We start from the raw sequence: 23,112 nt of genomic DNA, 5'->3' as shown, positions 1-23,112 counted from the left end.
GCAGCAGCAATAATATCCTTACCTCAATCACTTTGAATACATATATCCTAAATCAAGATAGACGCTGCTGAACAGCGACTGACTCAATGATGACCCTACGACGCTCCGCTCGTCTAACCGCAGCGTCAGTTTCCAAGAACAACAGCACCACCACCACTGCTACCTCTGTCCCACATCTGCAACCCAGAACTCAAACAAAGAGAGCAGCCAGCAGAACCACAAACGGTGTCTCAAAGACACGAAAGCCCGCAGCAGCAGCAAGGGGCAAGAAAGCGCAGCTAAATGCGAATCCCAAGCTAGACCAAGCTTCTCCCCTTACAGATGCACCAACAGCATCATCATCGCGCTCAAACAACAGCAGACAATCACCTAATACTACCACTACCACTACCACCACCACTACTACTAACAACATCTGGGACCCCATCCCCACCCCCAGCAGCAGAACGACCCCTCCCCCACTCGACCGACCCGTCGAACCGCACCACACCAACGCAACGCTCCTAACCCCCCACGGCTCATCACTAGTCGCCTACCCCCCAGGCACAGATGCAGACGCCTCTCCAAGCAAGACAGGCCGGCCCCGTCCCACCGCCACAACAGGCACGCTTCTCGAGCAAGCAGCCGCACACCTGATCGCCACAGATCCGCGCCTCGAATCGCTCATCCGCGAACATCCCTGCCCATTGTTCACGCCGGAGGGTCTAGCCGAGGAGATAGATCCGTTTCGGAGCCTCGTTAGCAGTATCATCGGACAGCAGGTGTCAGGGGCAGCGGCGAAGTCGATTAAGGATAAGTTTGTGGCATTGTTCAATACCAATAATAATAAGGATGAAGATGGTGGTACAATAAGAGCAAGCTTCTTCCCCACCCCGGAAGATATCATCAAAAAGGATATCACCACGCTCCGGACAGCAGGTCTATCCCAGCGCAAGGCGGAATACATACATGGGTTATCGGAGAAGTTCGCCAACGGGGAACTGAGTGCCCGGATGTTGTTAAATGCTAGTGATGAGGAGCTCGTGGAGAAGTTGACTGCTGTGAGGGGTCTGGGTAAATGGTCTGTGGAGATGTTTGCTTGTTTTGCTCTGAAGCGCATAGATGTGTTTTCCACGGGGGATTTGGGTGTACAGTATGTTCCATTTCCCCTATCACCTGTGGACGGTAATAAGTGTGATGGGTAGATGCTGACTTATTGCAGGAGGGGATGTGCGGTGTTTGTGGGCAAGGATGTAAACAAGTTGAAGGGAAAGGGTGGCGGTAAGTTCAAGTATATGCCTGAGAAAGATATGTTGGAGCTGGCGGCGAAGTTTGCTCCGTATAGGTATGTGGTGTTCTTTGATTTCTTCAATGGTTTCGTTGTCTGACCGCAGTACTAGGAGCTTGTTCATGTGGTATATGTGGCGGGTGACGGACGTTAATATTGCTGTGTTGGGTGGGTAGATACTACTTGGTATATACGGACAGGATATAGATCCCGAAACATGCGATTGGTACAGTATGTAGAACTACTATATATACATTACTCGGAAGGTGTGGAACGTATATAGGTCTGCTACAGCCAACTAGAGAACGATGACGAGTGAATTTGTACAGTATCAGTACACGTGATTGAGCACCATAAATCAAAAGCTTCAATTAACGACCAGCCAAATGCTCTCTTCCCCCTCTCTTCTTCGCAGCATGCCCGCCGAGCCGAGCCGGGACAGCAAGTAGTTCTCTCTGATACTTAGTGATACCCGCCCGTCTATAAAACCCCAGCGGCATTTTTGTATACCGTAACAAAAGTAATCTAGTTCAGCGAAGCCATCAGAGGCATAATTTACCGTCTGACGACAAGGGCGTCGAGGTCTTCGCGCTCCTGCTTCTCCTTCTCGATCTCACGGATGATGGGGCTCAGGTACTCGACATCCTGGGGGACGACGACAGTTAGCATCCACCACATAATATAAGTCTCAAACGCGTCAAATAATATATCAGGAGCATCAATATATCAAGTCCAGTCAACATAAGCATCGATATGGAGTAACCCAGGTGGGTTACAAATCCCGCTCACGGGATTGGCCGATGCGTTTTTGCGGAGAAACTGAACGGGCAATTGACGGGTTGAAAGAACGCGGGATTTCGACTCACCTCCTCGGGCTTGGTCTGCTCAGCAGCGGGAAGGAGGGTGTGGGAGATGGAGCACTATTTTTGCGCATATAATATTAGTTTTTATGTTCTTCCGTATGTTGGGTTGGGCTTCGTTCGGTATGGGACGGACCTGGAATGCTCTGCGGATGCGGAAGACACGGTCGTAGGCCTCCTTGGGAGGGAGACGCTTGAGGGCCTTCTGGACAACGTCGTTCTCCTCGGGGATCAGGTCATCAGCCCTGGTTTGATTGTTAGTTGATGGCTGCAATGGAGGTATGGGTATGGGCTTGGTTCTTGATGCCCGGACCAGCGGGCGACGGCAGGAACATGATATGGATAGCCAAGTGGAGGGTGCTGATATATATATCCCTCCACAATTGAAATCTATCCATTGTCTTTCCAATCGATTCGTAGTCGCTGATATTGGTCCGGGAGAACCGCCCAGGAAGGTAAGGGAGTCGCCTACTTCAAGCCGAGTCTCCTGTAACCAGAGGCATCGGTGTACCACTGGGCAATGGGCATCATCCAGCGCTTCAGGAAGGGGCGCTTGACGATGTAGCTGGCGAGGGAGGGAGCGGACATGGTGAATGATCCCAGCGGGGTTGATCGGGTCCAATTGACGGGGTGGTGTGGAGGGGGAGGATCGCGAAATGTCAGTCAAGCTGAGCAGGAGATGGCCCGACGTTGGAGATTGTGCAAAACGGAGGTTCGGCGGGTGACTTTCCCAAAAACATCCGATGTTGATGCCTGAGGCATAAGGGATCATTCCGAGAAGTACAGTCAAGACTGTCTTCCACGTGACCGGCTCAGCTTGCGCCATGTGTGTGTGCCTCAGGCCAAATAAGCGGCGCGCTTGGAGGCGGACAAGATTCACTCATTCCCGAACTCCACTCCACCTGACTGACTGGAATACGACTAAGACAATCCCTCCAGCTCAATTCATCCCGTCCTCATTGCTCCGTCCTGTTCCGTCTGCTTCCTCTTAACACCGGCGCTCCCTTCTGTTCGGACTTCACACCGACGGTCTTTGATTTAATACTTCGGTTTGTACTCACTGGGCATGCCGCTTATTATCAATCCGTTGAACATTTTTCTTAGTTCGATTCCCTTTCACTCCGATAGGGGAGCTGCGTTGCTCCTACAGACCCCGCCCCGTCTGTGCTTCAGATAGGCCAACCTTATTACGCCCACTCCTCCCGGCAGCATCGGCTCCTCTCTGAGAAAGAAAAACCCTTCAATTCACTGTCTCAGGGTAGTTTTTCCTGTTCTACCATCGCCCCGAACGACGTCACGCTTTCCTCCCCTCTCACCACGATTTGACACACGGGTTATTTTTGGGTTCCGGAGCGAGCACCGATATGCTCGGATCCGGGAACCCTCGGTGACATAGTAGACGGATTGCATACTGCTTTGAGCGCTGGCTGGAAAGATGTTCTCTGAAGGCCATGGCCCGTCGGGGGCTGCCAGCGGCTCTCAAGAGCAGCAGGGTACAACTTCGGACAGCCCGCCATCGTCTACGCTTCATGTATCGGCCGAGTCTCCGCCCCAACCTACTTTCCTGGATCGCTTCGAAATGCTCGCTACACGTGTGCCGGATTATTACATCACACCGTTTTGCGGGGCCAGTGCGGGCGTCGCCTCGGGGATAGTTACCTGTCCTCTCGATGTGATCAAGACCAAGTTGCAGGCTCAGGGTGGATTCGCGCGACGACGTGGTGGCAAGACGGTCGAGGCTAAGACACTGTACCGGGGAATGCTGGGAACTGGACGAGTAATATGGCGGGAAGATGGTATTCGAGGCCTTTATCAAGGATTGGGTCCTATGCTCCTGGGATACCTGCCGACGTGGGCGGTCTATTTAGCGGTCTATGATCGGTCTCGGGAGTATTTCTACGAAACAACAGGTGAGGAGTGATAATCAGGGGTTGATGATGGGAGGGCTGACCTTGAAATAGATAGTTGGTGGCTTTCAAGAGGTTACGCCTCGATAACGGCGGGCGCTTGCTCGACACTTGCGACAAATCCGATATGGGTGATTAAGACACGACTTATGTCACAGAGCCTCCGGTCAAGCAGCGAAGGCTACCGGGCTCCGTGGCAATACAAAAACACTTGGGATGCGGCCCGCAAAATGTACAGAAGTGAAGGAATCCGTTCGTTCTACTCCGGCCTGACTCCAGCGCTGCTGGGACTGGCGCATGTGGCCATCCAGTTCCCTCTCTACGAATACTTGAAGATGGCATTTACGGGCTATAGTATTGGCGAACACCCTGATACTGGCAGCTCACACTGGGTGGGCATTACATCCGCGACATTCCTGAGTAAGGTTTGTGCCAGCACTGCGACATACCCACATGAAGTGCTTCGGACACGACTCCAAACACAGCAGAGGACATCACCGGCGTCCTCACCCGAAGAGATCTCGTTCCGCGGCGGCATGGATCACCCCCAGGGTCATAGCAGGCCCCCGGGTGCGGCTTCGTCGGACGGGATGCCCAATCGACCCCGGTACACGGGGATCATTCGCACATGCCAGACCATTCTGAGAGAAGAAGGCTGGCGTGCATTCTACTCTGGGATCGGCACGAACCTGTTCCGGGCAGTCCCGGCTGCGATGACTACCATGCTCACTTACGAGTACTTGAAGAAAACAATTGGACACGTGCAACATGAGGGGGAGTTGAAGCTGCAGAAGCTGGAGACCGCATCAGACAATGGAATTTAATTACTAGATGGATGGTCTGTGACGAGGTGACGAGCCATGGGCATCGCACCTGAGCTGGGATTTTATTGCACCCTAGCGATTTTATTTCTGTTCCGTGCTAGTCGTACATCGCGAAGATACACTACTATAGAGGACATTCATTTCCTGGGCTGCAGCCCATGATATCCTGTCTGCACGTTGTTTTGATCCTTTCGACACATCCTCGGCACAGCCATACACCCCTGTGGAGTAGGGGTAGATGTATGATGTGCTGTTGACATGTGAAACTCCAAACAAACTAGTCTTGTTCTGAGTTGTTGAAATCCTTGGTGGTTATGGTTCTGAGCGTTCTTGTCTTTTTTCCCCCCGGATCGATAAACCTCAATTGCGATTGTATATACATACAAATCTTCCCTCTAGAACATATGTTCCGTAGTAAGATAAATAGCATTCAACAATTCCAAATAACAACTCAGCCAATCTAATGAAAATAATCTGGGGGGCATTACATCCATCATCCATGCACGCAGCTGCATTCCCCCTCTCCGTCCGTTTCCCACATGACTGACATCAGCGGGAAAGTCACGTGATAACCACACTAAAAACCACCGGCGAAATTCTCTGTGCGGTTTGTTTCCTTCCCACCAACCATGGCTATAATGAAAGCCATATTAACCGACACTGTTGGTTGATATCATTCTTCTATCGCGCAATAATGTATTTGTGCTTATGATGATGGTGATGATTGATGCATATTCGACTTGCTATTCTTTACGATTGGATTGTTTTGTTTTTTTCTTGTGTTGGTTGTTATTATCATCTGACTCCATTTATATGATGAATAATTTTTAATGGTAGATCTCGTTATCCGCCATGGATATGGGATATGATCATTGATACACTGAAAATTCTGATAATGGATTAATTTGATATGATGTTGATGTGTTGTGTTTGTGGTGTTGATATTAGCCATCTCATATCAGATTGTTATGTGTGCCGATTTACTGCAATGAATATTTGAGAAAATGTCCCAGACATGAAGCAATAAGTTTTACTAGTATATACAACGCGTATTTCTAAGATTTACACTCAGTTCTGCCCCAGCTGAATCACTTCTTCTCCCCCTCTCGACTCTCTTCCAGTGCCTGCTGTACCCATGAAGACTGCGACTCTGCCTTCTTAGTAGGTCGGGGCGTCGTGGTTGCGGTGCTTGATGTGGATTGCGCCTCGCGACGAGCGGTGTGGATGGATTTGATGCAATAAGAGCCAAGTAGGAGGGCCATGGTGAAGGCGGCTATTGGGGCATTGAGGGACTGTTCATAGATAGTATGTTAATTACTAAGGTAAGTCGAATGGTGATCATCCAGAGTGTGTGCTGTTCAATAGAAACCGAATATATACTTTCGCAGCAACTGTCATGGGATCAAACCAGCAACTACTACCACTACTAATAATTGCAAAGGAACAAGAAGATAAAAAGAGTGACTCACGCCCGATGATCGGCCAAGTGTCTTTCCGGCCATGGTTTACGTTCTTTCTTTCTTGTAAAAAGGAATTTGACTGGTGGCCAGGAAGATACGCTTTTCGACCAAAGTCATCCGGGATAACTTAACCCGTCTAAGTAAACAAGTAAGCCAAGCAAAGGTTCTTACTAACTAGAATGGTTCTAGAGCAAACTGCAGGGTGTGAAAGAAAAGACACATGCTCGGGCCGGAATAATCCGATAGGGAAAGGAAGGAAACATTATCAGATGGAGGGCGAGCAGATAAGCCCATCCTTACGATACCAGCCGCTGCTCTGCTCCGTACCGCTTGGTAATGCCCGCCTGCAGAACTTCCCGTTGGCCGAAACTGCCGGTTCTTCTTCTTGGTTAAGAACCGGCGGACCCAGAACTACAACTCCCGTCTACCCTTTCAGTTGTAGGCCACAGAACTGGCATTCCATCCTCCCCCAACAACGATTCTTCTGGTAGAACGTGTCATCCCCTGTTATTCAATCAGATAGCTTTTCCATCCACGGGTATTCCAGACAAGTAACAATACACAGCATACTTACCTCTAATCCCACCCACTGGTTCGCTTTAACGTCATACCCTATCTCCGAGGCCGGCTCCGCGGAGGCAACGGGGTTTCTCGAAATCGCCTAGCGCCGGTGAATAAGACGGCCTTAGTCAAGTTTCCCTCCCCCCCAAAGAAACCATAATTAATCAATCGCAACTATCAATCTTTCATCACACCCTACTCTTCCTAACTAACTTAACCACTCAACCCCGACATCACCACTCATCTGTCCCTTTCATCATCAATTTACTGTCTAATCAATACCTTACTTTTCTCTTAATTCACCACACACATCACATACACAATGTTCCGTCGTCTAGTAACAGTTGTTCCTCGCTCCGGCGTCCTTTCGCCTCGCAGCGTCACCCCGGCCGTCTCCGGAATCCAGCAAGCTGTGAGGTCGACTGTTGTTGCTCCTCAGCAGCAGCAGCGCAGAGGATACCATGAGAAAGATATGTCTACCCTTTATCCCTTTTTTGGCATCGAAGAAAATACTGACCATCCTTGCACTGTTGGACCACTACTCCAACCCAAGTAGGTAGCTTCCTGCATCCATCCCTCGACAAGATGTCATCGCATCAACATATACAACACGCAGCGCATTCAAATCACGCTTATCAGACACACACGATAAAAATTTGGAATGAATATTAACGAACATTCTGTAGGAAACGTCGGCTCCATGGCCAAGTCTATGGACGTTGGTACCGGTCTCGTTGGCGCCCCGGCCTGTGGCGATGTCATGAAGCTTCAGATCCGTGTCGACAAGGACAGCAACAAGATCAGCGACGTCAAGTTCAAGACTTTCGGTTGCGGTAGCGCTATTGCCAGCTCGAGTTATCTGACTGAGTTGGTCCGCGGAATGACCCTCGACGAGGCCGCTAAGATCCGTAACACCGATATCGCCAAGGAGTTGTGCTTGCCCCCTGTCAAGCGTACGTTTCCCCTTGTTCCTGGAGATGAGAGCGCTGAAAGGATCTGGGAAAGAGATGATAAGATCTAACATATAATTCTAGTGCACTGCTCCATGCTTGCCGAAGACGCCATCAAGTCCGCCATCTCGGATTACTACACCAAGAACCCTCGCACCGTGAAGACCGACCTGTCCGGCACGGGCGCCTCTATCCCTGAGGTGCAGGTGGAGGTTGAGAAGACCAGCAGCGCTACTGCTTAAGTGTTTTACGAACGAGTGAAAAATCTGAAAAACTCATAAAAAATACGGAGCAAAAATGGATACGGATACGGATACAGATACCATGATTGATTCCCTGGAGAGAAGAGCGAAGCAGAATGATACAATGGAGATGTGACTGTGTATGGATTTGGCCTGTGGTGGAGTGGAGTGGAGTGGAATGGTTTGGGCCGAATATGTGATTCCCACAAAATAACCTGTTTGTTTGTCAGTCAGTCAGTCAGTCTGGATTGGATGGACTTTTTTTCCCTTTCGTTTCGTTTATTAAACGGTGTATAGCATTTCATTATTCTTTTCTTTCCTTTTCATGACTCGTTTTACTTTACTCATTGTGTTTCCGGCGAAGCAACTAAAGAAGGGATTGATTATTCGGATATATACAACATCATCATCAATCACAGTAGTACAACTACACAATAAGATGTACTCCTCTCTGTCTATCGAGATGAATGTAATCATCACAACGTAGTATATACAGTAGATAGATTGATAGAAACCCATCGAAACAAAGAGATAGTAATAGTAGAAGAGTGGTTATCTGATTCGCCACCTCCACCCATCAACTCAGCCAGCTATGGCTGGCCACTGACATCATGCAGCACAGCACAGCACAGATAACTTAGAGTAACACAAAGAAGGAAAAGCCCCATCTGATAAGCACCTTAGCATAGCCACACAGTAGTTAAGCTCTAACTACTATGACAGTAGTCTGTGCGTGAAGTATCTAACAAGGTACGCACGCATGCATGCAACGATTAGATCTGATAAATTCTGCAGATGTGACAGATTTATTGATTATATTAGTGTACTACTAGTGTTGATTTGATTATTTCGTCTGAATTGGGAGTGATGTGCAAGGGGCGTTGGCTACCAAGGTACCTTACCTACTACTTATTTTATCTATCTTACCATTGAACTTGAATACTGGGTACCGGTTTATGTACTATCTAGTACCTAAGAGGATTATTTCGATTTATCGATTTAGGGAGTAGTAGCTATTGTATATATCTTATAGATATAAGGTATCTAGTATATAAGAGATAGCAAGATAATGAAATGAAAATTCTATATATATGTATAAAATACAGACAGAGCACGGCTTTCTTTTCAAGAATCCAGATAACTGAAACAGACAAACGATGTGAGAGAAAAGTCAAGTCTAAACTGACGATATCAGGTGGAAAAAGCTGAAAGGTAAAAAGGAAAAGGTAATGGAAAAGAGAAACGCCAATGCACAACACCGCATGCATATGCCCTCTATATCGATATCGATCAATTACTGCGTAGCAGGGAAGTCCAACCAAAGGATAAGGTGAAAGGGGAAAAAAGAAAGTAGAGAATAAGAAGAGAAGAAGGAGAATATACAATCACTCAAACCAACCCGAACCGACTCTTCAACGAAAGCAACGTCTCATAAACAGACAACTTCAACTCCACGCGCAGATATCCAGTCCAAGCGCAGAGGAAGCGCCAGAAGTTTCCAGGACGGAGGATACCCCCGGTCTCATTGACAGAGTCCATTTGCTCTTCGAAGACGGTGCGGGTGGCGTAGCGGGCGAGAATGAGGAAGGTGCGCATAGGTCCTTGGCGGGTGTGGAGGTTCTCGTCGAGACTGCGGGCTATTTTTTTGACATCATTGGTTAGAGGCAGGTAGATAAGAAGGGGAGGGAGGTGTGGGACTGACTCAGATCGTTGGTCTTGAGGATCAGTAGAATAATCCGAGGTACTTGACCTAGGAGTTCGACTAGTTGTTGCAGCAGACCGTCGGCCAAAGAGCCGGACATGCTCTCTCGTTCTGCTGAGGTACGAGCAGACACGATATCCTTCTTCTGGAGAACCATGTAGTCGCGGCCCGTGATGGCACTGGCGAATAGCGGGAACTGCTCATCTGTGATTCCGGCAACCTTGCGCGCGTACTCGCGCATGCGCGGCAGGTCGGACTCAATCACAGCCAGCCAGAGCTTGGCGTAGTTGCGGCGCAGATCCTTGTCGATGTCGCGGTAGAGACCGTGGTCGTAGAGGATGATGTCGAAGTTGTGCCGGCGGCGGTTGGGGTTCGGACGGATGGCGATGTTGCCGCCGTGAGGATCACAGTGCAAAGGTGCGTTGTTGCCGAAGATCATCTCGTTGAAGATGTGTGCCAGAGCAGCGGAGACTTCGTCGCGGTCAATATTGTTCGAGTCGAGGAATTCAAGGTCGTCGGGACGTCGGCCGGAGATGAACTCCATGACCAGGATACGCTTTTGGGACCACATCACTGGATAATGTTAGTATACACCTGCTGTGTAAAGGCGGTTGTAATTGATGAGGCATACCTTCAGGGATGACCAACGGGGCATCCGAGTGCTTCTTGAAGTACTCGCTCGCCCGCGTGGCATTCTCCGCCTCCATTCGGAAATCCAGCTCCTGGGGCAGAGACAGGTCCATTTCACGAGAGAGCCATTCCAGATCGTATTCAGGGAAGAACCGCTTGAGCATCGAAAAAGTAAACCGAGTCAAGGCCAGATCCAGGGGCACCCACTCCGCCAAAGCGGGATGCTGCACCTTGACCGCAACCTTCTGACCTGTTTCCTTCAGCGTACCAATGTGCACCTGCGCCAAAGAAGCGGCACCAATAGGCTCGGAATCGAAGGACGAGAACAGCTCGTCGATACGGCGTCCTGTATCGGCCACGAACATTTCCTCGATCGATTCAATCGATGACACGGGGCACTTGTCCTGGAGCGGGATAAAGGTTGTAGTCCATTCCGACGGAAGCAGGTAGCCCATGCTACTCAAATGCTGTCCCAGCTTGATAAAGATCGATCCATTCTTCTCGAGAACCCGTAGAGTCCGTTCCGCGCAACGTTTGTGACAGGCCCGAATGGCTTCGCTTCGCTCCTCCGGCGTGGAGGTTTCTTGCTTGAGAGTTACCCGGTAGCTGTATGAATCAAGACGTATAAGTATACCAACAGCATAGCCTCAGGGGTATATATGTATGCTTCCCACTTACTCGTTAATGCAAACCGCCAGTGTGCCAACCACTCGGCCAGTTCTCGCAGCGGCACGGTAGAAGTGTTGAACTTGGTCCGAAAACACCACTGCTCCAACCACGAGGGTGCCTCCAATCACAGCATACTTGATGGCCTTGCTGCGCGATTGACCGGATCCCGAATGCTTTCCATCATTCTGTCCCGAATTCGCCGATTCAGACAACGCAGACGTGCGGGTGGCGTAAGTGGCCCGGGGAATCGACTGGGCGATACGACCGGAGAAGCGCTTCGAGCATGATGCAGGAGGTGTAGCAACCGAGTTGGAAATCAACCGACGGGAAATCGAGGACGACGGGGCGAAATTGCCAGGGTGGCAGGCGAGAGAAGGCTTCGCAGCCGATCGTATGACCGCCGCAGGATCAAAATTGGAAGCCCGCAGCGGAATGCGGAGGAGCGCCGCCCTCATCCCGAACTCGAACAATGCCGTCTGGGGAGCGACCACAAGTCGAGAACAGCTGTCAATCGGACGGCGTGGATCATCCGTGCCAGCACGAAGCCCTCGAGGACAATTGTAGGGGGAGGAGGAAAGTCTGCAGGAGGAGGATGAGGAGGGAGGATGCGGCGGAGAAGTTCACTGGTTGGCCGCCGCGGCGCATTTTCGTCGCACTTCTGCATCGGAAGCCGATCAGCCCCGTTTGGCCGCCACTTCGGGATTGCCCTTACAGTGTATATCAATTATAATCACTCAACTGTAAGTCAGTAATAATTTCTACTCAAAGTTCGAAAAGAAAAAACATAAAATCGCACTCGTATGTTATCCATGATTATCTACATGGGCCATTTTCCCTCCCTGACAGTTCCGTCTTCCTGTATCCCGAATACCAGCCTGAGAGAGATCCCATCTCCGCCTGAAAGCACATCGACAAATGAATGTGTATACACAGTCAAAGCAATTCACAAACAAACCCAGTACTCCAATCCTATGCAATGCAAATACTATGTATCCATCTACTTCCACAGTCTCCTGTCTACCCATGAGCCAATCACCGTACCTTGGCCCAGCATGAGGTTCATTAGGACGCCCAGTCCGAATCAGCATGCGTGGGTCGTCGGCGCTGAGGAAGGATGGAACGTCGACGGGACAATGAACTCGACGGTCGAGTCTCCTCCTCGGCCAGGAGCTCTACTTGTGATAGCCTGTTAGCCACTCCTCGCGACAGTCTGTTCCTCGATGGGCCGGCACTGCTGCTGAGCCCAGCTGACAGAGCGGGGCTAGTGCCATCTCTGCTGCCTGGTCGTAATGCCAGAGCCGAGCTGCTGAGAGAGGGCCGCGGGTGTCGTTGGCTTTCCCGTCCATCGAAATAAGCCTTGGGTTGGTTGAACCGGTTGATCTGTGGTGTGGCTGGGGCGGACTGGTTCGCAAGGTAGCCCGGGGGCGTGGTAGACGTGCTCTTGCGCCTCATCCCAGGCTTGCGCTTCTCGAGGCTGAACGATTCACTGCGCTCATTGGATTGGATCAGCTTGCCAGCCATGTCTCTGACCAGGATGGCCGGGTCATGCTCTAATTCCCGGATTGCTTCCAAAAGTCCATATTTCGCAAGAAGGCCACCTTGTTCTTCGCTCGAATCGCAGATGCTCGAGATAATACGCAGGAGGTTCAGCCGAACAGCGGCCTTGTTATGATGTAGTTTCTGCCCTAGCCTCGTGAAGAGATCAGGACGCGCAAACGTCGAGGCAATAGGCGGACTCAGTCTCAGAAGCTTTTGCAGTGGCTCGAGAATGTTCTCGAAGGCGTTCGCCTTGGAAATCGTTAAGCACCTGACAATGGAATCCGTGAATGACATCTTGTCGTAGCGATTATCCAAGAGGTGTTCCTCTACCTTGGCCGTTTCTTCCTGGAGCCTGCCAAAGAGTTAGATCGGTTTGTCACTACACATGGCGCTGACACATACCAAGTAAATATAGCATCCAATGCGGTCACCTGCCAGTACGGGTCCGACAGCAGAGAAATGTAGAAAGCCAGACCCTTGTTGCGCCATAGTTCGCGCCGTCCCACCTTTCCTGAATGCGCCATGTCGCAAAGAATCGGCAACGCAAACTCTTTGAGCGGCCGCTCGGTCTTCACAATCTTCTGAAGAAGCGGTACTATGCCATTCAGAGCAGCATCCTCCTGGCGGGACTTGTTCAGACGACACATGTTGTAGATAGTGTTGAGAATCTGGTTGCTGACTTCCCGGAAGTGCGGCCGTTTGATGGTCGACCTCAACAAGTCCGTAAGCACGTCAATGGCGTTGGAGTTCTGGAGCGAGTCGAGAGTTGTTGAAAGCATGGACAGATTCTTGATGAACTTCAACATAGTGATCTGGTGTGCGGGTGTCATCCGCTTCAGCTCTTTCAGGACCCCTGAGACAGGTTAGCGGAGTGTCTTTTATATCTAAACTTGATGCCGCCTTACTGTGCAGAACTGTTCGCTCAGCAACCATTTCCTTAACGTGATTCTCGGCCTGCGAGAAAATGAAAAAGATGTTGGCTATCCGGCCTTCCACGATTTCTGCCAATTCTCCTTCTTCGTCCAAGACTCGGCTCAAAACAAGTGACAAGGGATCCAAGACAGAATTGCGTGATAGAATCCTGCAGAAATCATTTTTCGGCGTCGAACCCTAAATCGAGTCAGCGTCTGAACGAGCAGGTTAATCTGCAGTCGAACATACCTGTAAATCAAAAACACTCCAGATACCGTTCACCCCAATGAGAACGAGGTCGCGTTCATCTTCGTAGTCGTCTTCCAAGAACTCGACCAATACGTTGAGACCACCAGCACTGACGAACATCTGGAGGGTAAGAGTAGAAGTTTGATACATCTGCTGCACAAAGGCCGCTGCTTCTAGTCGAATCTCTCTCGGATATTTCTTGGAGGCAAATTCGTTGATGATTGGAATACCTCCGACGAAACAGAGGTTCTCTTGGATCTCATAGTCATTGAAAATGATGGCGTTGACAATCCGCAACAAGCACAGAATGATGTCGCGCCGACGGCAAATGTCAAGGATTTCTAGAATCGGTAGCATCCCGTGAGCGCTAATGATGATGTTCTTCGTCTCTGGAAGGTCACAGAACACGGTTAGCAGTTGCTCCGAGATTTCTCCAAGCACATCTTCATCTTGAGACGTCTTCAGAGAGCTGACAAGACCCTCGACTTGACCCCGTAGACGTGCGTATTTGTCACGAGCGATGTTAGCTTCCAGATCCACCTCATCGAGTCCTTCTTCGAGCTGGGCGAACGGATCGTCCTCATCATCTTGATCACCAAGCCATGAATTGTTCGATAGCTTTGAGTTCAACATCAGCGTACTCCGATCTGAGCCCTCATCGCTTTCGGGCTTATCCAAGGCAACCTCATCAGCTCCTAGAATGTCAGAGAAGTCTTCGTCTCGCTCATTTTCTGCGAACTTTTGTATTTCTATTGCTGATCGGTGGCGCTTGACAGATATCCGTTTCCTAAGCTGCGGCTGATGATCTTCATCACGATCCGGTGATGCCTGATACCGGACTACCTCCTTCGAAGGTGAGGGGATCGATATATCGCTGCCCTCTTCGTCGATATCCTAAGATGCATAAGAAGACGCATACTAATAACCCAGCAGGGGATATTCTTACCTGGAAAGCACTGAGCTTATCATCCAAGATATCTTCATTTGCAGAGATGAGGTCGGAGTAGTCTTCAACCGAGTTCTCCTTGAAATACGATGTCGGGCGCTGCGGTCTTAAAGGTGGCACAGGGGTCTTGAGAACAGGTACATTGTGGTGCATTGCAGTTATTGTGGGTTTCGTCTGCTGTGACATGTTCTCCATCCCGGTCGGTTTGGCCGAGTAAGGGCGAATGGTCCGAAGAGGATCCGATTCACCGGGCTGTTGAGAGAAAGGATCATCGAAGTCATCAAAGCCGTCTTCTGACTTCAACACCGTACCATCTAGGGATGCAAACGCCTTCAGCTTTTCGGAGGAAAGCATCCCGCCAAAATTGTCCTGTGGTCGAAGGTGAGGAAGCTGCAGCGCGCTGGGAGAGATGGCAGTAGCAAAGTCATCATCCCAATTGTCTTCTTCCGTGGAGTCCGGCGAGCGGAACCGATCTGTCACATGCTTGGACACCGGGCTGGGAAGAATATCCTTTGTTGGTGTATACCGAGATGGAGCCATTTCGGGGCGCAGAGCAGCACCTTGAGCGTCGTATCTGTACGGCTTCCGCAGGGTTCCAGTATCCGGAGAACGGAGAGCTTCGTTCCACTCCTGAACACTCTTGACTGCTTCCTCATACTCGGTGGATTTCTTGGGGACCACGGAATCGGACCTGCGAGCGTTGACAATCCATGGGTGTTTAAGGAGCTTCCTGGCGGAAACACGAAGATTGGGATCTTTTTGGAAGCATTGCATCAAGAAGTCTTTGACAGCCTGGATACTAATGAGATATCGAGAACGAAGAGTGGGACGGGAAACTGACCGGAGAAGCACCCTGAGGAAGGGGAGGGTGATCATCATTGACAATGCGGAATAGAGCCGGCATAGGTTGGAGATTGTAGTAAGGAGGCTTGCCCTCCAGAAGCTCGATCACGGTACATCCAAGACTCCAAATATCCGAAGCTGTCGTCGCACCAGAAAGTTCAATCACCTCCGGAGCCATCCAATACGGCGTCCCAACAACGCTGGACTCGCTAAGCCCAGTGGTCCTGCTGGCCACACCAAAATCTGCAAGCTTGACCAGACCTTCTTTCGTGGTAAGGATGTTGGCTCCTTTGATGTCCCGATGAATGACACCTTGCTCGTGCAGATATAAAAGACCATGGAGCACCTGAGACATGTAGAGACCAACCAGGTTTTCCGGGAAACGCCCAAAGTTCTTTGCGATCGAGTGGAGAGATCCATTCTCACAGTATCTGTCTCGTCAGCTACACCGATCACGGCTTCAGCAATCAATGCGAAGGTACATACTCAAGAATGATATTTAGAGTTTCCGCAGACTTCACGAACCCCTGATACTTCACAATATTGGGATGCTACAATCACAGGTCAGCTCGGGTGACAAGGGACATGATCGGATGTCGCATCTCACATCTAGATTCTTCAAAAGATCGATTTCCAACTGCAGCACTCAGCGTTAGCGGACAGCGACTCGACAAGGGGCGACCGGAGAGGGATATTACCATAATCACTCGTAGTTCACTTTTCGGCAGATCCACCAATTTGATCTGCTTCACAGCGACAGTTTCCCCGGTATTCCAATTCAGGGCCCGGTAGACCGACCCAAAGGCGCCTTTACCCAGGCAGTCGCCCAATTGCTACATTAAGTCACCATTAGCCACTCCCATCACGGGAACCAGGGAAAGCCGTTATCCATACATAATCCTTAAGCTCCGCGACATCCTTAGCAGACGATTTGACAACCCTATCATCCTTCGGTTTGTCTTGTTTAGCCGGGCTGGAGTTGAGTCTCGACAGTCGCGTTTTGGCTGGAGTACCGGAGGCCTTGGAAGGTGGCGGCGGCCCCTCACTGGCTTCGCTGGACCGGGAAACCATGGTCGCGCAGCGGGTGGATCGAAGTCCCCTTTTCGCTGTTGTTTATAATGACACTCAACAGCTGGATGCACTCGGCTTCCGACAACTGTAGGCTTAGACGACGAGGGAAGATGTAGAAAAGGCAGGCGCCAGAGAACCGATCGGATCGTTCATGTCAGCACGAACTATTTATCCAGACAGAAGAGATCTTGTTAGTAGGTTTCAGACACATTATGAGATGCAGCAGGAAGATGAATCTGCGCTGAACTCCGCAGAAAATATGGCATGATCTCATGGTGGATTCAGACGAAAGAAAAAAAAACATACAGGAACGATCTTTGTCCTCGCAGTCAAGAGAGAGCCGCGTCCGGTTCAACGCGTCTCTACACATCGAATTTCCCCTCCAGAAAAGCAAATCCAATCGTCCGCTTGTCAGAAAGACTCACGGATATCCAACCAGATGCTTGCGAAAGGACCGACGAAAAGTCACGGACTGCTGTGCCTGCCGGAGCAAATGCAGGACAGGCGGGTGTTTTGAACTTTCCTTTTCTCTTGTTCCCCACAGACCACCACCAGCTGGCTTAGGCCATGACGCAGCGCCCGGCCGCTGCTGGATCTCCGATCAGCCTTATCACCGTATCACTTACACCCGCGATGATGCGAGCTGTGCAATTACTACTCTGCATATCGTAGCATGTTATTGATGTTTTCTTACTGCAATGAAGTGCTGCACTGTATATATGCAGGTCGCAAGACTGGTTTGCGCATTGGTGATTTACAAGATTAGGTCCTCGGAACAGGAAATGCACTTCCGTTAAACTAACTAATGTATGCTTATATACGTACAGATACGCCAAAACGCTGCGGATGGAAAAGGGTATCTCTCTCACTAAAGACCATTGGTCCTGATGCCATGACTTATAATTGCTTTTGTGCTTCCCGGAGAAGACGTAGAACATCCGACGCCAGGTAGAGGCTGCCAGCAATGACCAATGGGCCGCCACTAGCTTGTTCACAAGCCCAATGGATAGCGCCGGAGATGTCTTCCCCAAAGGTTTGCACTTGTCCAATACCCGCGATTGTTCGGACACATGAAGCCACCTCTTCTGGATCATTGGCCTTGACCCAGGGCATGCCATCCACGGGTCCGAACGCAGTGATCGCTACTCGATCGCCCGCCTTGATTATAGAATGAAACAAGGATTCTATATCCTTACCGCGGGAGGCCGCGATGACCCAGGTGACGTTCGTACCTTGCGGACGAAGTTTGTAATCCACATACTCTCCGAGAACCTCCGCCGACTGAGTATTGTGGGCACCATCCAGCAGAACAGGCTCTTCACGATCTGCCAATGGTTTCAGAACAAGCTTTTGTAGGCGCGCCGGCCACTCGACTTTTGACAGTTGTGGAACGAGCACATCGACGTCGATGTCGGGACGGAATCGAGACAGCGCAAGTTTCAAGGCCGAAATCGCACAGGACATGTTCGCTCGCTGGTGAGGTAGGAGATCGAGTGTAGCAAAGAGCCGACCGAGCGATGGGGAGTGATACTCTGGAGTATCGGGGCGTGTGAAGATCGCGTCGATGCCAAGTTCCTTGATGTGGTCTTCGAGGCTTCGGAGCACTTCAGGCGAATTGGTACCATCTACAACACATGGAACACCCGATTTCATGATTCCAGCCTTTTCCCTTGCAATTTCTTCGATAGTATCGCCGAGGAGGAACTGATGGTCCAGGCCTATCTTCGCGATGACCGAAACCAAGACGTCGGTCAGGATGTTCGTTGCGTCCAGGCGACCGCCCATGCCCACCTCCACCACCCCAATGTCAACGCGCTCATGATTAAATATCTCGAATGCAGTTGCAGTCAGTAGCTCAAACTCGCTCGCACCGATTCCCAGCGTTTGATCTCGAAGCTTGACTCTAGCTTCGATCTGCCGGAAGAGTGACTCTTGGACGACTTTCTCGCCGATAGTGATGCAGTCCCAACGATCAATCAGATGCGGGGAGGTGAAACGGCCACAGCGAACACCACCCGTCGACAACAGGTGGGAGAGATAAGCGCTGATGGACCCTTTGCCATTGGTGCCAGCAATATGGATTGCCTTCCAAGTCAGCGGCGTCTGCTGGAGAAGGCGGACTATGCGACTAAGACCGAGCTCAATCATCCCTCAGAGTATGTGATGATTGATAGTTGAATGAGGCCAATCCTCATGATCAGAGGAAGATGAGGGACGAGGTGGTCATGGAGGGGAAAAGTGTGTTATCTATTTGATCTCCAGAAAACTTGCGCCGATCTGAGTTGCCCGCGGGATTCGGGCAAGATAATCATCGGGGAGCTGTCAGGTGCCGACCGATAAGGATCAATGCCTAAGGCAAGGAGAGCCGAGGCCGGAAGCGGTCGTTACCGTACGTAATACCCCCCGTCGGAGGGACAATAATCCAGGTAATGGTATCAATCTGGCAGAGTAACGCTGAGGGAGTATACTCGAAGTTGATCCATGGATATAGTCAATCACCTGCGTTGTGATCAATGCCATTGTCAGTGAAACATTCAGTGGTCACGATTCATCTCAATTGACAACTCATTGATCATTCACTCTTTCCTCCCTTCAGCCTTTAGGCGCTGTACTAGATTGTACGCGGATGATCATTAGGGCGCCACCACTGGTTCTCCCAGCCACCCAGAATCCCCCAATGTTTCCCTCAGGCCAACCCGCGGCGCTACGACCGCAAGCCTCAGGCGCGAAATCTCTTCGCCTCCGCTTTTTACCCTTACGAGGAAAACCAAATCTCGCCGTTTCTCCATCAACACATCGCCCTGGTCGCTGTCCCCGCAATCTGGCCCTCTCCATTTAAGGACTCGCGTCACTTCACGCTACTTCTGGATGCGGCTTCTTTCTTTGATCTCCCTTCCTGCCTGGACCGTCGCTCCCTATCCTTTCTTTTCTCATCTCTGTAGCCATGGGTATTCCGTGAGTCCACAATTTCTTACCCTACACAACTCTCGCCGCTGTCGGGATTCTACGCGCGACTCCGTCGGCCAAGAGCGCACGGAACGGCTGTCATATCTGACTGACATGATGCAGACTGTTCTGCGAGTCCTCCGCAGATGCTCCGAAGAACAATCCCGTCAAAGACCCGTGTGCCACTGCGCGCTCCGCAATTCGTCGTCAGGCTAGTATTCGTCGTCCCTCGCGCTATGGCGGCTCCGCCTTGCGCAGCGCAACCCTCCGGTCGCCTTTCCCTCGTCCGCTAGTAGATGAGATTGAGCGTGAGGCGAATGGTCTTCAGCGTCATGTGCGCTCTCCGCTTTCGAACTCTAGCAGCGCCGACGACCCGTTCGACCTGGCCCGCGGCCTCCTAGATTCCGATAGACGCGAAGCCGGCCAGCGACTGCTGAGCGATGCGCTCCGTCATGGGCGGCCTGGTCAGCGATTGAGGATACCGCGCAGCTCGGCCCTGCCCGATCTATACAATCGTCCATCGCCGGGTGATGACACAACCAACCGGCCTGACCAGACTCATCCCCAGTTCACACCGCGTTTTGCTCCTGCGATTGCATACCATAGGACTGCGTCTCCCCAAGCGCGCCCAGAAGCTGCTCGTCTGTCCCCATTCCTTCGACCCGATGGTCTTGGAAGCGATCTTTCGATCTCGGCGGGCTTCCCTACCCTGCGACGTGTCGGTGAACGATCGATCAATGAGGCGAATCGTCCCAACCGCGAGTCGGCTATTGATGGTCTTGGCGACCGACAGAGAAGTCTGAGTCCCGATGACGATCATGCCAACGATGCATGGGAGACTCTCCTTACCACGATCACGCCGGATACCAATCTTCCTAGTGCTGATTCGTCCTTCACGTCCGCATCGGCTTCTGGAACGAATGCTTCGACCGTCGGGACAACCACAAGTTCGGCAACCTCGCTGCAAATGTCGAACCCTATGGAATCAGGCACGGGCACGGGCACTGTCCAGATGGTTCTTGATCCATACCCCGAGTTCTTAAATCCCTGTGACTATTCAAGCTCCAGCGATTCCGACAGCGATTCCGAAACAGGGATCTCTTCCAACGCACTGTTCCGCCGCTACCGTCGTGTTCGCCAGATGGAGTCACTGAGACGTGCTCAGCATCTCCAGTCAACCATGAGCAACCACCCTCCTATCCCTACCATCTCCTTTGCGTTCTCCGATTCCTCTTCTACTTCTACCGATCCAGACCTGCAGCAGATGCAAGCTATCTTAGATCGACTTGCACGTCGCGAGGATATCCCCGAAGAATGGTGGGCGGCAGCTGGACTGTCCCGCACCCTTGGCCGCCGGCTCGGCGCGAACGATGACACTAACGACACTGATAGCGTGGATGGACCGCTCAGGTCGAGGTGATCATGTACCTTTCTGTCACTGTGTTAGATACCGAGAATTTAGTTAATAGGTCATCTGGGGATGCTTGTGGTTTCGAGTTGTTCTTAGCGGGGGTCTCTTGTTTGGCGTTATGGTGTCTCAGCCAGGGTCAATCGGCTGAATCAGTTATGGACGGGAATTACCCATTATGAGATGGAATTGATCTAAAGTGCGTATCCGGGCACATATTGTACACATATAACCTGGCTTGTTTAATGTCATTTGGTGTGATTTAATTAAAGTATTGGAAATAGTAGGAGTCGTATCAGCTTAGCCTGGGATGAGATACTACTTCAAGTTGCTGCTAGCCGTGGACATGTGACCTCATGCATTGACCAGTTGTTCCTTGAATGGCAGTGAGAACGGCATTTGAATATCCCACATAAGCATTACCATCTATGCTCCACCAGCTGGAATCTTGAGATATACAAAAAATACCCAAAAACATGCCGAGTTTCCTTCATCCACAGCCTACAAAGTATAACCACGCGGTGCCTGATAAGTTAGCCGGTCCCCTGTGACGTATCTCACTATCGCTGGCCCGGCCGGAGTCAATGCGATCGCGAGCCCCCACTCTGACGACAAGCCCCGCCGACTTATTTATCCCATCGAGTCCGCCGTCGGAGCTTCTCGCTGTCTCCCAGAACTGCCATCCTCCTGTTTGTCGCCCATTACTCGGTACAGGTACCGAGAAAGCGTCTCTCGAATCAGAGTTTCCCATAGCAAATCTCTTAACTCCCATCCAGCATCTTCCCGCTCTTCAAAGCATCCCCAATCTTTGCATGCACGGGACCACGGATCTCTGTCCTTGAATTTTATAATACCTTCTTCCCCAGTTCACTTTCTTCGTATCTATTCCCCCTATAAATAATACACACACCAATAATGGACGACCAAGTGAGCAGACTAGTCGATAAAATCTGGAGTAAGTCATCTATCTTTTTTCCCCGGACGAAGGAGGACAACAATGCTCCGCAATCAGCACCCCCATCACCCCCGCAAAAAACTAACCAGGTTTCCCCAGACAAATTCCAATCCACACCCAAAGACACCCGCCTATTAATCGCCATCAGCGGGATACCCGGCTCAGGCAAGACAGAACTGGCCACCATGATGGCCAACCGCATCAATCGGCGCTACCTAACGCAACACCCCGAATCACCACAAGTCGCAACCAACGTGCCCATGGACGGCTACCATCTAACCCGGGCACAGCTATCCGAGATGCCCGACCCGGCGTATGCCATCGCGCGCCGCGGCGCAGCATTCACCTTTGACGGGGAGAAGTTTCTGCAGCTGGTCCGGGCGCTGCGGGAACAAGTGACGCCCGAGACGCAGAGTCTGTATGCACCGAGCTTTGATCATGCGGTAAAGGACCCAGTTGATGACGATATATTGATCCCGGCGTCATGTCGGTTGATATTCTTCGAGGGGAATTACCTGAGTTTGAATAAGGAGCCGTGGAATCGCGCGGCGGAGTTGATGGATGAGTTGTGGTTTGTGGAGGTGGATTTCGAGGTTGCGAAGAACAGATTAATTAGGAGGCATGTTAAGGCTGGAATTGCGAGGGATGAGGCAGAGGCGGAGAAGAGAGTCTTGGAGAATGATTTGGTCAATGGGAAGGAGATTGTTGATTATAGATTGGATTTGCAAGAGCTGGTTGTCAGTCGGTTTGATCCTGCGTGGGATGCGTGAGTGGGATATTTGGGTGGATGGAGATTTTAGAGTTATAGACGTTGGTCAAGACTCGATACTTACTAGACTTATACTTATGATTACCCAGACTTTTGGATATACGACATGCATGGAGAGATCATTAGCTATTGAAGACTTGCATTGAATGAACATTGGAGAAAGAATTTACTATCTCGTTGAGATTGAGCATCATAGCACTTGTTAAACCATTTGAGTAGTATCGATACCGGCATCCTACCCCATATTCGAATGGCTACGTCTGCTCTACACACCTTTTGCCCCCTACCAAACTTAGCCAAGAACAAGAATCACCCTCTAGTATCCTACCCCAACCCCTGAAAACTAGACTAGCTGGACCCCACTACTACGCTTGCTATATGCCTTCATGATGGACGAATATC

General features: G+C 50.7%; 10 protein-coding genes across 10 annotated transcripts; 5 read left to right on the top strand and 5 right to left on the bottom strand.

Moving 5' to 3' along the window:
• alkA (DNA-3-methyladenine glycosylase II) lies at window positions 1-1,489 on the top strand. Its single transcript, XM_025681344.1, has 3 exons — window positions 1-1,132; window positions 1,202-1,324; window positions 1,380-1,489. The coding sequence occupies exons 1-3, from the start codon at window positions 87-89 to the stop codon at window positions 1,441-1,443; spliced, it is 1,233 nt and encodes a 410-aa protein (XP_025537437.1). The 5' UTR covers window positions 1-86; the 3' UTR covers window positions 1,444-1,489.
• A 71-nt stretch (window positions 1,490-1,560) lies between these two features.
• BO79DRAFT_210108 (ubiquinol--cytochrome-c reductase subunit 7) lies at window positions 1,561-2,817 on the bottom strand. Its single transcript, XM_025682735.1, has 4 exons — window positions 2,600-2,817; window positions 2,264-2,372; window positions 2,134-2,187; window positions 1,561-1,912 (listed from the first exon to the last, which is right to left on the bottom strand). Exons 1-4 carry the CDS (start codon window positions 2,713-2,715, stop codon window positions 1,823-1,825), a joined length of 369 nt encoding a protein of 122 aa, XP_025537436.1. The 5' UTR covers window positions 2,716-2,817; the 3' UTR covers window positions 1,561-1,822.
• Window positions 2,818-3,099: 282 nt separating this feature from the next.
• BO79DRAFT_198440 (putative mitochondrial carrier protein) lies at window positions 3,100-5,205 on the top strand. Its single transcript, XM_025681343.1, has 3 exons — window positions 3,100-3,176; window positions 3,232-4,037; window positions 4,089-5,205. Exons 2-3 carry the CDS (start codon window positions 3,563-3,565, stop codon window positions 4,856-4,858), a joined length of 1,245 nt encoding a protein of 414 aa, XP_025537435.1. The 5' UTR covers window positions 3,100-3,176; window positions 3,232-3,562; the 3' UTR covers window positions 4,859-5,205.
• Window positions 5,206-5,903: 698 nt separating this feature from the next.
• Window positions 5,904-6,403, bottom strand: BO79DRAFT_210106 (uncharacterized protein). The gene is made up of 2 exons (XM_025682734.1): window positions 6,328-6,403; window positions 5,904-6,150 (listed from the first exon to the last, which is right to left on the bottom strand). Exons 1-2 carry the CDS (start codon window positions 6,358-6,360, stop codon window positions 5,947-5,949), a joined length of 237 nt encoding a protein of 78 aa, XP_025537434.1. The 5' UTR covers window positions 6,361-6,403; the 3' UTR covers window positions 5,904-5,946.
• A 647-nt stretch (window positions 6,404-7,050) lies between these two features.
• Window positions 7,051-8,471, top strand: BO79DRAFT_238952 (putative iron-sulfur cofactor synthesis protein (Isu1)). Its single transcript, XM_025684867.1, has 4 exons — window positions 7,051-7,349; window positions 7,408-7,431; window positions 7,566-7,832; window positions 7,914-8,471. The coding sequence occupies exons 1-4, from the start codon at window positions 7,202-7,204 to the stop codon at window positions 8,069-8,071; spliced, it is 597 nt and encodes a 198-aa protein (XP_025537433.1). The 5' UTR covers window positions 7,051-7,201; the 3' UTR covers window positions 8,072-8,471.
• A 702-nt stretch (window positions 8,472-9,173) lies between these two features.
• BO79DRAFT_198436 (ABC1 kinase family protein) lies at window positions 9,174-11,652 on the bottom strand. The gene is made up of 4 exons (XM_025681342.1): window positions 11,082-11,652; window positions 10,405-11,009; window positions 9,774-10,346; window positions 9,174-9,708 (listed from the first exon to the last, which is right to left on the bottom strand). Exons 1-4 carry the CDS (start codon window positions 11,525-11,527, stop codon window positions 9,461-9,463), a joined length of 1,872 nt encoding a protein of 623 aa, XP_025537432.1. The 5' UTR covers window positions 11,528-11,652; the 3' UTR covers window positions 9,174-9,460.
• Window positions 11,653-11,867: 215 nt separating this feature from the next.
• BO79DRAFT_198433 (serine/threonine-protein kinase) lies at window positions 11,868-17,119 on the bottom strand. The gene is made up of 11 exons (XM_025681341.1): window positions 16,939-17,119; window positions 16,456-16,796; window positions 16,260-16,394; window positions 16,169-16,198; window positions 16,048-16,112; window positions 15,560-15,992; window positions 14,719-15,510; window positions 13,773-14,666; window positions 13,517-13,721; window positions 13,014-13,464; window positions 11,868-12,963 (listed from the first exon to the last, which is right to left on the bottom strand). The coding sequence occupies exons 2-11, from the start codon at window positions 16,630-16,632 to the stop codon at window positions 12,135-12,137; spliced, it is 4,011 nt and encodes a 1,336-aa protein (XP_025537431.1). The 5' UTR covers window positions 16,633-16,796; window positions 16,939-17,119; the 3' UTR covers window positions 11,868-12,134.
• A 331-nt stretch (window positions 17,120-17,450) lies between these two features.
• Window positions 17,451-18,886, bottom strand: BO79DRAFT_210102 (dihydrofolate synthase). Its single transcript, XM_025682733.1, has one exon. The coding sequence runs from the start codon at window positions 18,778-18,780 to the stop codon at window positions 17,530-17,532; it is 1,251 nt and encodes a 416-aa protein (XP_025537430.1). The 5' UTR covers window positions 18,781-18,886; the 3' UTR covers window positions 17,451-17,529.
• Window positions 18,887-19,437: 551 nt separating this feature from the next.
• Window positions 19,438-21,250, top strand: BO79DRAFT_198428 (uncharacterized protein). The gene is made up of 2 exons (XM_025681340.1): window positions 19,438-19,587; window positions 19,702-21,250. The coding sequence occupies exons 1-2, from the start codon at window positions 19,577-19,579 to the stop codon at window positions 20,996-20,998; spliced, it is 1,308 nt and encodes a 435-aa protein (XP_025537429.1). The 5' UTR covers window positions 19,438-19,576; the 3' UTR covers window positions 20,999-21,250.
• Window positions 21,251-21,901: 651 nt separating this feature from the next.
• On the top strand, window positions 21,902-22,797 carry BO79DRAFT_198425 (kinase-related protein; the record flags this gene model as incomplete). Its single annotated transcript, XM_025681339.1, has 2 exons — window positions 21,902-21,941; window positions 22,041-22,797. The coding sequence occupies 2 exons, from the start codon at window positions 21,902-21,904 to the stop codon at window positions 22,709-22,711; spliced, it is 711 nt and encodes a 236-aa protein (XP_025537428.1). The 3' UTR covers window positions 22,712-22,797.
• Between the last annotated feature and the right edge of the window lie 315 nt (window positions 22,798-23,112).

This window comes from Aspergillus costaricaensis (assembly GCF_003184835.1).
Source record: "Aspergillus costaricaensis CBS 115574 unplaced genomic scaffold BO79scaffold_24, whole genome shotgun sequence".
NCBI classification, from domain to species: domain Eukaryota; kingdom Fungi; phylum Ascomycota; class Eurotiomycetes; order Eurotiales; family Aspergillaceae; genus Aspergillus; species Aspergillus costaricensis.
The sequence above is the reverse complement of the archived record's forward strand: the minus strand, read 5'-3'. Positions and strand labels throughout refer to the sequence as shown.